Raw genomic sequence first — 12,140 nt, 5'->3', positions numbered from 1 at the left:
GGCTGACCCGGGCTAACGGCGCACATCTCACTGATAACCTGAATAAACCTGACCAGGCTGCTTCCAGCTTCCAGCAGATACAAAGAGATGCAACGGGTCGTTCTCCGAGCCTGCACCGCAGATAGCAGCTAGTTAGTATTCAATTCATTCAATCCTTATTTATATAACGCCAAATCACAACAAAAGTTATCTCAAGGCACTTTACACATAGAGCAGGTCTAGACCGTACTCTTTAGTTTGATTTTAAAGAGACCCAACATTCCCCCATAAGCAATCACTTGGCAGCAAGGAAAAACTCCCCTTAAACGTGAAGAAACCTCAAGAAGAACCAGACTCTAGGTGGGCAGCCATCTGTCTTGACCGGTTGGGTTACGAGACAAAGAGTGGAGAGAGGAGAGAGAGAGAGAGTGTGAGACACACACACAGAGAGGCACATCAACAACATCACTAATAATAAAAGAAGTATGATTAATGGTAATAAGAAGAAGAGCAGAATGCTTAATTTGAACAGAACATGATGAGTTTAATTGATTTCCGCAAATCTAGCACTTATAATATGGGAATTTCCTGCACATATTTACAGCAAGGTATAATCATGTTCAGCCAACTTTTGCACCGGTGCAGAATGCAGGACGATGGGCTGGAAGCGCTGCGTCAGACGGTCCGACGTCCGCCCCGGACAACACACCTGGAGTGCTCTCTCTCCCGCTCTCCACAAGGCTATGGTAATAACTAGACAAGGCTAATAACCACTAATTACTATATAATATAGTTCAGAGAACAGCTTAAATTGAAGCAGAGCAACAAAATGCAATCTGAGGTAAGAATAGGAGGAGGTAAGACCTGTAGTCCCCTCCCAACAAAGTAAAACATTTAAAGGGGGGAATTCCCCCCCACTTGATGAGTTTCAGGCCCTGTTCTATCATATATACCCTTCTGTTTTCATTCTGACCTCCTCACTCACATACATGCACTGTGTGTCACTGTGTTTCATGTTCATCCTGAGGGAGATTCAGACATTTTTGCACGTTGTTGTGACTGACCAGACTCTCATCAGCCTGTCAGCGTGCGGCCGCCTGCTGGTGTTTATCTGCGGCAGAGACAGGGTGGCAGTGACTCCCATGGGTGCCAGACGCAACACTCCAGAGGTTGATGAGGGGAATGGGAGGGAGGGGTCCGACTGTGTGACTGTCTGTGACGTGCATCAATCCATCCACGCCAGAGCTATCACTGTCTGTGTCTGTGTGTGTGGGTGTGTGTGTGAGTGTGTGTGTGTGTTCTGCCCGCTGTGACTGACGCCATTGTGCCTCGACACTGAGCGCTCACTCTGTTCCCACAGCTCAGGCCTCTCTGGATTAGAAACACAACAGCTGTATTGTGTGTGTGTGTGAGTGTGTGTGTGTGTGTGTTGCTGTGGGTATGTGTGTGGACATGTGCACTCGTTAGCAGCGTGGACGTTTGTGTACTGGGGGAGGGTGGACGTGGCTGAGGGGGGGGCGGGTAAGCAGGGACGGGATGTCAGCTTCTCACTATCCAGTTATTCTGGCTCTCGGCCCAGCGTGTACAGTGTGACTGTGTTATGTTGCAAAGCAGCGGAGTGGAAAGAGTTCACATAGCTGAGAGGGTTCTGCAAAATATTCATGTGCTAAGAAAAGCATCACAATTATTAGTGTATTTACATTAATTTGACTTTATTCCACATGCACTTGCTGCATGGTATCGCTCAGCTTGAATTACAATTAGTCAACTAAATTATACACTTGAACTCACCACAAATTTCCCATTAATACAAAGAAAACCACCAAAGCAATTTATTTAATTTCACCGGCTGCTCATACTATCGATTTGCATGTATATTTTCTTTTATTCTGACCAATAAAGAATGGATCTTAGGACCTCACCGATGAATCTTTTTAAACTATAATAATATTAGTGTTAACTTCACTATTATACCAGTGCTTTAGTTGAACCAAGCTAAAGTAATATAGAGAAATGCTGACAATAAACTTAATCCTTACATACTGTTCAGGGTCTAATTTGACCCATTTCTTTTATATTTGAGAGAAGAAAAAAACACATTAAAAACTTTTCTTCTAGCCAGAAATGTGATGACTTATCTTCATGTGACCCAGAATATACCAAAATGGAAATATTTTACAACTTTCTAAAAATGTTTCACACTCAGAATTATGTATAGAGATTAATATGAGGGGATAATTATTATACCCAAATATGATCATAGGTATGTAAGGGTTCAACTACCAGACAGGGGTTGCATAGCATGGAGAAAACCTTTTTAAACCATGATTATATCGTCTATATTAGAAGTTAGACTGCAGTTATTTCACCTTGCCAGTTGACTTGTGTAAAACTGATCCTCCAAAAAAAAGTGGCAGAATATGTCCAAACACGGCGTTGCCAGCTAAACCGCACGAGCGACACACAAAGTCAACAAGCTGCTAACTGAAGCTGTGTGTTCAGCATACTGAGCATACTGACGGACAGCAGGAAAGTGGATTATGTCGCAGGACTTGTAGGAGTAGTTTGAGAAGTTTCCATGGACATTTTCAATACTGTATTTCTGCCCTGAAACATGTTATTTTTGGAGTTTGTTGTAAGTGACATAAATTCATGCTAACCACAGGGGCTGTTCTCCGAAAGAGGAACCTACCAACATTTCAACAGAAACCTTTTCAAGGCTGCAGAGCTTAAGCATATTAAAATATAGAGTTGATTGGCTTGGTTTGTGTAACATCAAAATACTTAATTATAAATAATCTGCTGTAATTGGAAGGACTGTAGTTGGTGCAGAAAATGGCAAAAATATTAATTGAAGAACATAAACATTCATCAAAACAGTTGAATGCAAATTAATGTGGCTCTTTTTTATTAAGGGATAATTTCTTTTTTAATGCAAAAACCCATACTGCCTTTGATTCTGAGTGTTATATTGAGAAAAAGTGGATTTTCTTCTCGCAGTAAATAGAAAAAAAAAATAAAATTATATATTTCGATGTGGGAAAAAGTAGCTCTGAGTACAACCTGTGTAACCAACCAATAAGCCCACAGACTGAAGGGCACTTTTCTTCTACACCTTGCCACAGAGTTGCTGCATTTTCATGAGCTAATGGAGTTAATTTTTATTCATGTTCAAGAGGGGGTTTACCCCACCTTTTGTTGCCTCTCACTGTCTGAATATACAGGCTCAGGAAATGAGAAACAAACAGATAGACAGGGGGAGGATAGAGGTTCCTCTCCTCTGTTTGTTAAAGCATGTCCTTCCTGCAATTATATGAAAGTGCCCACATGCACACACAATGTCGAGTATTTCTCAAATCAACCAGGGGAAACTTTCCCTGAACCCTCACACTCACCGTACAAAGAGTCAATAAGCCTTTCATGTGTTTGTGGTTGAGTCTTCGCTATTTATCACAGCCATCTATATCACGTCACCTACCAACAGCGCAGGGCTCCGTGGTGTTATCCCTGACATGCTTTTCATTAGTGTTCAGTGTTCAGACTTGCTCAATTTTGGATTTGTTCCTGTAAACTCATGCAAGCATCTCTATTTTCCAGGGGTTGTTGTACACCTTCCCACACACCCTGCCAGCCCTGAGAGTAGCCACACACTGACAGTCAGGTCTTACTCATCTCATCACAGTGCATTGTTTCCTCTAAGATCTTTTTTCAACAGCGAAGGCTGAGGGTTTGTTTTTTGTTGTATGTTTGTTTTTGTACCTTGGTGGTACAGTATGCCAGCGGTCGGAGTAAACAACAATATGTCATTTAAAAAATGAGAAATAAAACTAACTTTATTTACATTGAACTCTACATATACCCACAATTTATAGGTGCAGATTGTAATATTTTAGTTTTGAACATTCAGAAATGAACTAAAATTACTTTGTAGGCTATAATTGTATAATTCTTAACATTAATAATTAATTATGAATATAACACATTGTAATAATAACACAGCAAATGATTTTTTAACTGTTAAATCCATAAAACCTAATGTTGGATAGCTAAATCTACTCCTTTCTCTCCTCTTCCCTTTTCTTCTTTTTCCCTCTCTCTCTGTCAGCTGTGCACTGAAGGTCAGTTTGCAGATGTAACCAATCAAGTCAAAGCTGGGTGATTACTAGATACTCTTTTTGGTACTATATAAACAAAAGTTTGGATTTTTAACTTTTGTTTCTTTTCTGGAAATGACAAGATAACCAACAGCGACATAACCAGAAACATCCATCTTCCTGGTGATCTCTCTTTAGCCAGCTGCCACATCATTTACCTTTTTGGGAGTGAAATGAAAAGTCATCATAGAGATAAAGCCTCATTTTAACTAAATTAATAAGCTGTTTCTTGACCATGACGCGCTGCGCAGCCTTGCTTTGCTCACAGTCAGTTTGGACACTCCAGTAGAAAACAAAGAGCTGATTTTGTTGCTCTGATGCACCTCAATTCTACTTGTCTCCACTTCCGGTGTCCATTCTTTCAAAAGTCCTTTGCAAAGTCGTGTAATTGTTCTCTTCCCATTTTATAAAAGTCTGCAGCAGCAGCTGCTACTGAATGAATGTGGTGGAAACACTGCTGCAGTAACATTGCTTACATGTGTTGGACAGTTTTTTTGTTTCATGTCTTTATTGATTTTAAGGCATTTGTATGATCAGTCTTCAGGTTAATACATCAGTTGCCTCTGAATCCTGAAGCCTGAGAATGAAGTACGCTCCCAGCCATCCCCCCAACCCTCCATCCCCGTCTTATGACCCCCTCGCTCCTGCTCCTGTGGACGAGTACGTTTGTTGTGTCTGTTTGTGGAGGGAACAGGGACACACAGTTTTCAAGAAGCAGAGATAGCAGAGATAGGAGGCAGGTATCTGATATGTTGCTGAATGATCAGGGTCAGGGCAGATATTCTGAAAACGCTGGAAAACACATCTGTGTGACATGCTGGGCAGATTATAAACATCACAGTTTCCTTTTTTTTGGGTGTTTTTTAGTCTTGCCTGCCATGTGCGTGATGTTGTAAGGTCCCATCTGTGCTCACAGCAAGCAGTAATCACTGAGGCCAGAGGAAATTTTCTTAATCTGAAGATTGCTTGAATGACTGCTATATACTGGCTTCAAAAACGGCATCAAACTGTACTACATGAAAGAAAAACATCCTCAGGCCTCTTTCTCCCTAAAATACAAAGTCAGTTTTTTTCCCACAAGAGGTTTGGGTCTTGTCTGTTTTTTACAAGTTCAATTTTAACTTGAGGTTTTTCTAACATTTCCCGACTAACATGAAACATTCGCTTGTGAAGAAATATGAACAGCGTCTTTCTTTTTAGCAGAAGTATTCTTAAAAATCCCAACATAAAAAAATGTCTCAAAGCATTTTCTGAAAAAGCGACAAAACAACCCAGAGGTCTTTTATAATCACAGGAAGCCAAAGAATGCAGAGGCCAGTTAGCCAAATATCACGATGGTGGGGTCAGTGTTTTGTTTAGACCCACACAACTTGTTTGTTTCTTGATGCCTGTTTGTATCTTGTCAGATTAGCACCAGCCAAACTAGAGTCAGGACTGCAGGTGGTCAGGCAGACTGCGATACCGGGCGCTTTTTGTGGGAAGGTTGGCCTTGGAAAATCATCTGTGGGGAAAAATTTGTGTGAAATCTTGTAGCAGTTTTTCACTGTGTGTGCATCTGTTGTGGAAAAACATCAGGAGACACTTTTCTTTGTGCAAAATAAAAGCCCATACTACAACTACAAATTATACATCTCTGTCTTTAGGTTTCACACTGACACTCTGTGTACGCTTTAATGCCTAAGTAGGTGGAAAATCAAAAACTTAAACCTCCCGTGGTGTGTTTTTTTTTAGTTTTTTGTTTGCGTCATATTTTAATTTATCATTCTGTAAGACCTTGCCATTGCTGCTGTAATTCATCCTCTGCTGAATCCAGAAGCAGGATGCTCCGCTGTGTGTTTTTCTGCCCGCGGAGCTCACTGACTCATGCTGAATGGAAGCCAGTTCAGAGAGGCAGATGATAGCCGGAAAACACCAACCCTGCCCACTCAGTAATCCTGCCACTCCCTGCTATCCTCCTCCTACTGGCCGACTTTACCAAACCCATCACGGCACAGAAAAAGAAAAAAAAACTGCTCTCCGTAAAGGAGGTTTGTAGCCAGGAGTTTTATAGGAGCTCTGAGGGTTCGTTCACTCATGAAAAACCTGAAAAAATCATAGAATAAAAAAAAAAAGAGGTGATCTCCAGGCCTGGAGAAGTTTTTGAAAAGTAACTAAACCCAGAAATCCATAGAAATTTGCTTCACATATACCTAAATAAAAGGTTATAATATGTGTTTCAATTAAGAAAATTATTAAGAAAAATATAAAAGTTGGGTTCATGTAAAAAATGTTCAAACCGATTTGATATTAAGTAATATCATACAGTACCAAACAGTAATATCGAATTTTACCACTAGGCTTGGCGTGTAACTCAGCCGCTCTCGAGTGGAACATAATGAGAGCCGCAAAAGCACTGCACTGGAGGCGTTCAGGTGCAGTGTTGAGTGTAGGTCACCTGTGTGTTGGAGGAGCCCACAATACACATGACTCTAGTGATGCAGGTAAAGTGGAGGAAAATTGACTTTGAGCCTAAATGAACTCTTCACGTTGGGGTCACTCCCATGAGACACGAGCCTGCACAGAGTCCCGTAGATTAAAAAGAGAGCGTGTATGTGAAAAATATCTGATCCGCTTGCTGTCTAGACACAGGGTAGAAGAGCTAAGCATCCAGACGCTGCTGCTGCGTGCAAATCAACTCTCCTTCCCACTACCAACTTTTTTCACCCCGCTAACCAACCGTAGCCAGCAGCAGTGCTTTCCTCTTAGCTGCTGCGGCTGCATGTAAAACACAAGCCTACACGAAAGTGGTATGGAGAGGTGATTTGGTCATTTGTGGAGGTGAGGATCCGCTGTGCTGTTTGGATATTTCATCAATGTTTTCATCAGCATGTATCAGACAGACCAACCCGTACTGCCCTTTTTCTCTGAGGACAAACTGATGAAAGGTAAGGATAAATTACTAATGTTTTACTTTATACATTGCAGACACATTTATATATTTAAAGTGTGGCTATTTTTCACATTTTTTCCCCCATTTTACAACTCCTAATCCAGAGCAAAATGTTTAAGTGTAATAGGTTAGTAAAACATAAACAGGCAATTTAACAGTATTATTGTCCTTCACATACTTAGTTTCGGTTTTCATTAGCACATCATATCTGGAAGAACAACTGGTTACATTTCTTGCTCTTTTAATAGATACAAAACAACAATAAACACTGGGGAGAAATATTGCGACTTAACAACGTAGAAGTTACTTAAAGTTTCAAATTTTTCCCCTCCACAAAAAATGTGTGATACAATGTGTAGGATAAAGACAGCATGTGTAGTTCCGTACATAAGGCATTTTAAATGACTAAAATGAAATGAATAATTATTAATGCACATAATATAATCAGAATACAGCACTGTGGTTGGTCTCACCTAAGCTATGACTGTGTAATATTCATTAATTTGGTGTGTTTAACTGAAATAAAAGTAAGTTGTAAATTTGAGATTTAAAGTAATCAAACTGAAATCTCTCCATTATATTTGTTTGCAGGGCTCATGGGATGATTTCTGAAGGAAAAGCACCTGCACGCATCCATATCCACACTGAAACTGGACAGCAGTCTGCACAAAGACAGTCAGATTGATACTTGATTTGCAGCAGAAGCCTCCCTGAACCAACTCACGTCCTCCAAAAATCATTTCAGAGGCAGAGACTAAAGATTAAGATGGACTGCAAACAATTCTTGATCACTCTCCTTGAGAAGTTGCCAAAAAAGGCTCCAGTGCCTCACACATTAGTGAGAAGCATGCACTGCTTTGACCCGAGACGCATGGCTGAGTCTGAGGAGCAAATGAAATGAAAAGAATTCTGCACATACTTGTTGAAGCCAAACACATAAATGAAGCAATGTGTGATGATATCCTCCAGAGAGTTTAGGGAGCTCTGTGATTCGACTCGTCTTCAGGCTAAAATCAGGGAATTTGACGCCAAAACAGACCGAGCGGACACCCTGCTGTACGAGACGGTGGGAACAGAAACATCATTTGTCAGAGCGTGGGATGTGGTGATGATAGTACTGCCTCATGGACAGCAAGTGTGGAGAAAGAATAACAAAGAATTGAGGATGGAGAAACCGGAGAGGACTCTGCTGGCTCAGATTGTTGACCTGTCAGGTCTATTAGAGGCATAACCGAGAGATCACAGAAGAGCTGCTCCTTTCAGCTGCAGGAGTCAGGCAGCCATGGCTACCTGCATGAATAGAAGAGAAGGAAAGAAGAGCAAGCTGCTGACGACAAGAGGAAGGCCCTCACAGATGAGCAAGATGATATTAAAAAGAAGAGGGCTGGGATGGAGGCTGGTATTTGTGCCATTGAGAAATCGGTGGATGAAAACACTGAGAAAGCAGAAGCCACAAGCAAACTGACCTGCATCACCAAATCCAAAAAGGAAAAAAGCATCTGTGCTGAAGATTAAAACGTATGTTGATGAAAAAAATAAACTGTGTGGATTGTTAAAAGGAGGCATAGTTGGTTTAAAATCGTATTAGTTACAAAATGTTGTAGTCCAAATGTCAGTTTCTCTCTGATACTTCGGACTCTGAAGTGAATGTCAGTGTTAGTGCACACTTTTATTTACTTGTTTATTTTCTTCCCAGTCATGTATGTTATGTAGTGCTCAGGGTTTGAGAGATTGTATTCTGTAAACATCTTACTGGTGTGTCAGCGTTTCTTAATAAATGTTTATTTTGTATCCAACCACATAGCATGTCTTTCATTTTTGTTAAGATATACAGTGGTACATTTTGACATGGATTTGTATTCTTATTTTTCATGTATACGCAGATGTTTCAGAGAATGTGTGATCATGAAAATGTTCCTCAACGTTATGGAAATTAATAATAATAAAAATTGTGTGTGAACCCAACTTGAATGAATTGGAGATTGAGATTACAGTCTGTGGTAGACACGTTTATTCCCTATTTCATGTGTTAATGAGGACTTACACCAATAAGTCTTCCTTCCTTTTTGTTGCTCTTCGTGTGTGAAATTGGGTTTACCTCACAAGTTTTACTCAGGGCCCCATAGGAATTACCATCACAAAAGTTAGTGTGCACATAGTTTTGTGTGAGAGAGACAGCCATGGCAGGAATTCCAGACTTTCCTCTTTTTCATCATTTTCTCCCAGCAGGCTTTTTTCAAACACGAGGCCTTCACCCTCCATCAACCCTGTTAGCCTCAACTCCACAGGGGCAGAAAGCGTATACAGTACTTCAGAGCCGCACTGTAAACAAACATGGTTGCTCATGTTGTCTGCTGTTACCCCACAGCTCACAGAGGGTTTCTGTTCTGTTGTGGGGACATTTTTATGAACTTTCCCTCAGCGGGGCCCTCAAACCCCAACAGCACCCACACGTGGCTCTATGAGTCAAATCAGTGATGAATCACACTCCGCTCTGACTCTCATTTATCAATGACACATTCGGGGGCAGTTTTTTGGTAGACTGGAGAGAACCAGACTTACGGCTGTGGACACAGAACTAGACAGTTCAATAAAAAAGTCCAGGAGGCTGGAGGGGGACATAAACAACACAACACTTTCCAGGAAAATGGCTGAATTGTATCCGAGATTGACAATAGCACAACGCACAATAGCATCATAAGTTTAATCCAAACATTGTATTGGCACGTCAGCAAAGCCATTTGTTTTCTCAAGTGTGATGTGGCAGGCAAGCCTCAGCAGACCCAAAAATAGCACTAATGTGAGTGTGGCACATTAAGTTGAACAGAACTCTGTTTCAGCATCAAAGTGACTCATGTCTCAGACATCTCACAGCCCTTTCATGAGTGTGCGTGCACACCAGTCATATTTTTTTTTTTGGAACAAATGTGGACTTGTGTGACTTTTAAGTAGATGGTCTAACATGTTAATGTTGTGAGTCTACACGACTAACCGCTCATAATCCTGTCATGCATTGGTTTTATTTCATTAACAAATCTAGAAATTAGTGTGAATCAGTTTATTTATTATTCAGTTATTTTGCATTGGCCTTTTCATACTGGTCCTCATTTATATGGCAAAAGCCATTATGAGAAAATAACAATGAAAATTGTCTAAGTTGCTTACTTTTAGGAGTTACAGTGTCTGAGGTGTGAAAGGAGTGTTATTTTTTATGTTTATTTTTGCAGCATGTCACATTTCTCATCTAAAAGAGCCGCTTTTATTTCCACCACAGTGAAAATTAACAGTTTTAGTTTAAATGATTTCTGACAAAGTCACGTTAAGTATTATCTTTAGGGAAGAATTATTGTATCGCCACGTTGCAAACATTTGTCTTTACAGTGAAGATGTATTTAATTGCTATCAGGACTGCTTCATTTCCAAGTAGAGCTGTTTGCTTTAGAGTTGGTGCTCCACAAAAATGCTCATGCATTGAGTGTTTACAGAGCTGAGTTTGTTTTTTCCTCATGGGTGTGTGGTGTTCATTTTGAAACTGGCTGACACATTTATTATATCATCTCTGTACTTTTTCTAAGGAGGTCAGATCAGATTTAAAGTGCGTGTTGCACAGAAATATGACAGTATGGTTTTACTATAGCAGTATTGCAGAGGTGTGTATCATTTTATAAAAAGTTGAAGTCGATGTGAGTGTTGTTGGTGTTTCCCCTCCACAGTAGCACTGAAGTTACGTTGACTTTTGGAATTTCTCTGTTTTTCCACCGTCAGGCTGTTACTGTTGCGTTACTGTGAGTGTGTTGTGTGTGACACGTGCAGCATTGTTCCATTTCATCTTTTGAATGATATCATTGTTTTCCTTTCTTGTTTTCTCAATACCAAAACTGATATTGTAGGATTAAAAAAAAAAGTTCCTTTCATATGTGAACACAAACAAATAGTTTTGGCTTGTGAAATCTCAAGTTTAGATTTAAAACTTTGTGACAGATCTCTACTAAAGCAGGATATTATAACAGAACAGTACATTTTCAACAGTAAAAGTGACTTTATACTAAATTATAAAGAACAATGAATGAAGCCCTGATACAATAAAATGTATTTTGAATACATTTTTGTAAGTAACGTTTATAGAATATGCAAATATTCATGTTTACATTTTCGCATATATGCCGATAAATAATGCAATCTCTCTGATAAGGTAATATCTGTCAATAATGGTACTTATAATGTAACAGCTGAGCTTTATATATCTGTTTATACAACATGATCTGTTACATTGTTCAGTGTGTTCAATGCACTGCACACTTTTTCTAATTCCCCATATGTATCCTCTCCTCCTCCTCCTCCTCTCAGGAGCCGTTGGGGCCCAGTCCCTGTTCTCCATGCCCCGGCGGCCTGGCTATGGCACCATGGGGAAGCCCATCAAGCTGTTGGCCAACTGCTTCCAGGTGGACATCCCCAAGATGGATGTCTACCTGTACGAGGTGGACATCAAGCCTGACAAGTGCCCACGGCGAGTCAACAGGTAGGATGGACCCTGTGGCCATTATTTTTATTTTTATCTGTATCTTATATGCTTCCAGTTATATAATTATACCTTCTCTTTACAAATGGACATTTAGCTGTTGTCTTAATGTGCACATGCAGTGTTTTGGTAAGAGATAAATGTCTGCTGATAGACACCTTACAGCTGCCTGATAATGTGATGTTTAAAGTCTTCCTTTAAAATGTTGATATCTTTTTTTTTTATTACATTGAGTATAACTTACTGCAAATGACTTTTTTGCGTGTTGTGCAGGGAGGTGGTGGACTCCATGGTGCAGCACTTCAAGGTGACAATCTTTGGGGATCGGAGGCCAGTCTACGATGGAAAGAGGAGCTTGTACACAGCCAACCCGCTGCCTGTGGCACCCGCAGGGGTGAGCTGGAAAAAAGACAAATACACACATACACACAAAAATACTGTTTCCTCTACATACACGCACACCGACACAATCTCAACATTATCTGAACCCGACAATGTTGTATAAAATACCTGTAGCAGTTAGCCACACAGAGCTCATGCATGAACACATGCTTCTGTC

The 12,140-nt window shown here is 40.3% G+C and overlaps 1 protein-coding gene across 2 annotated transcripts in view; it reads left to right on the top strand.

The window, feature by feature from the left end:
* The window catches only part of ago3a (argonaute RISC catalytic component 3a), a 37,434-nt gene that overhangs the window by 9,783 nt on the left and 15,511 nt on the right, over positions 1-12,140 (top strand). For both annotated transcript variants that reach the window (XM_062421706.1, XM_062421705.1), the window contains exons 2-3: positions 11,410-11,581; positions 11,855-11,975. In XM_062421706.1, coding sequence (XP_062277690.1) covers positions 11,410-11,581; positions 11,855-11,975 — 293 coding nt within the window. The remainder of the gene's footprint in view (positions 1-11,409; positions 11,582-11,854; positions 11,976-12,140) is intronic.

Source organism: Scomber scombrus, chromosome 7 (assembly GCF_963691925.1).
Source record: "Scomber scombrus chromosome 7, fScoSco1.1, whole genome shotgun sequence".
Lineage (NCBI taxonomy): Eukaryota > Metazoa > Chordata > Actinopteri > Scombriformes > Scombridae > Scomber > Scomber scombrus.
This window is presented reverse-complemented; position numbering and strand designations above follow the sequence as displayed.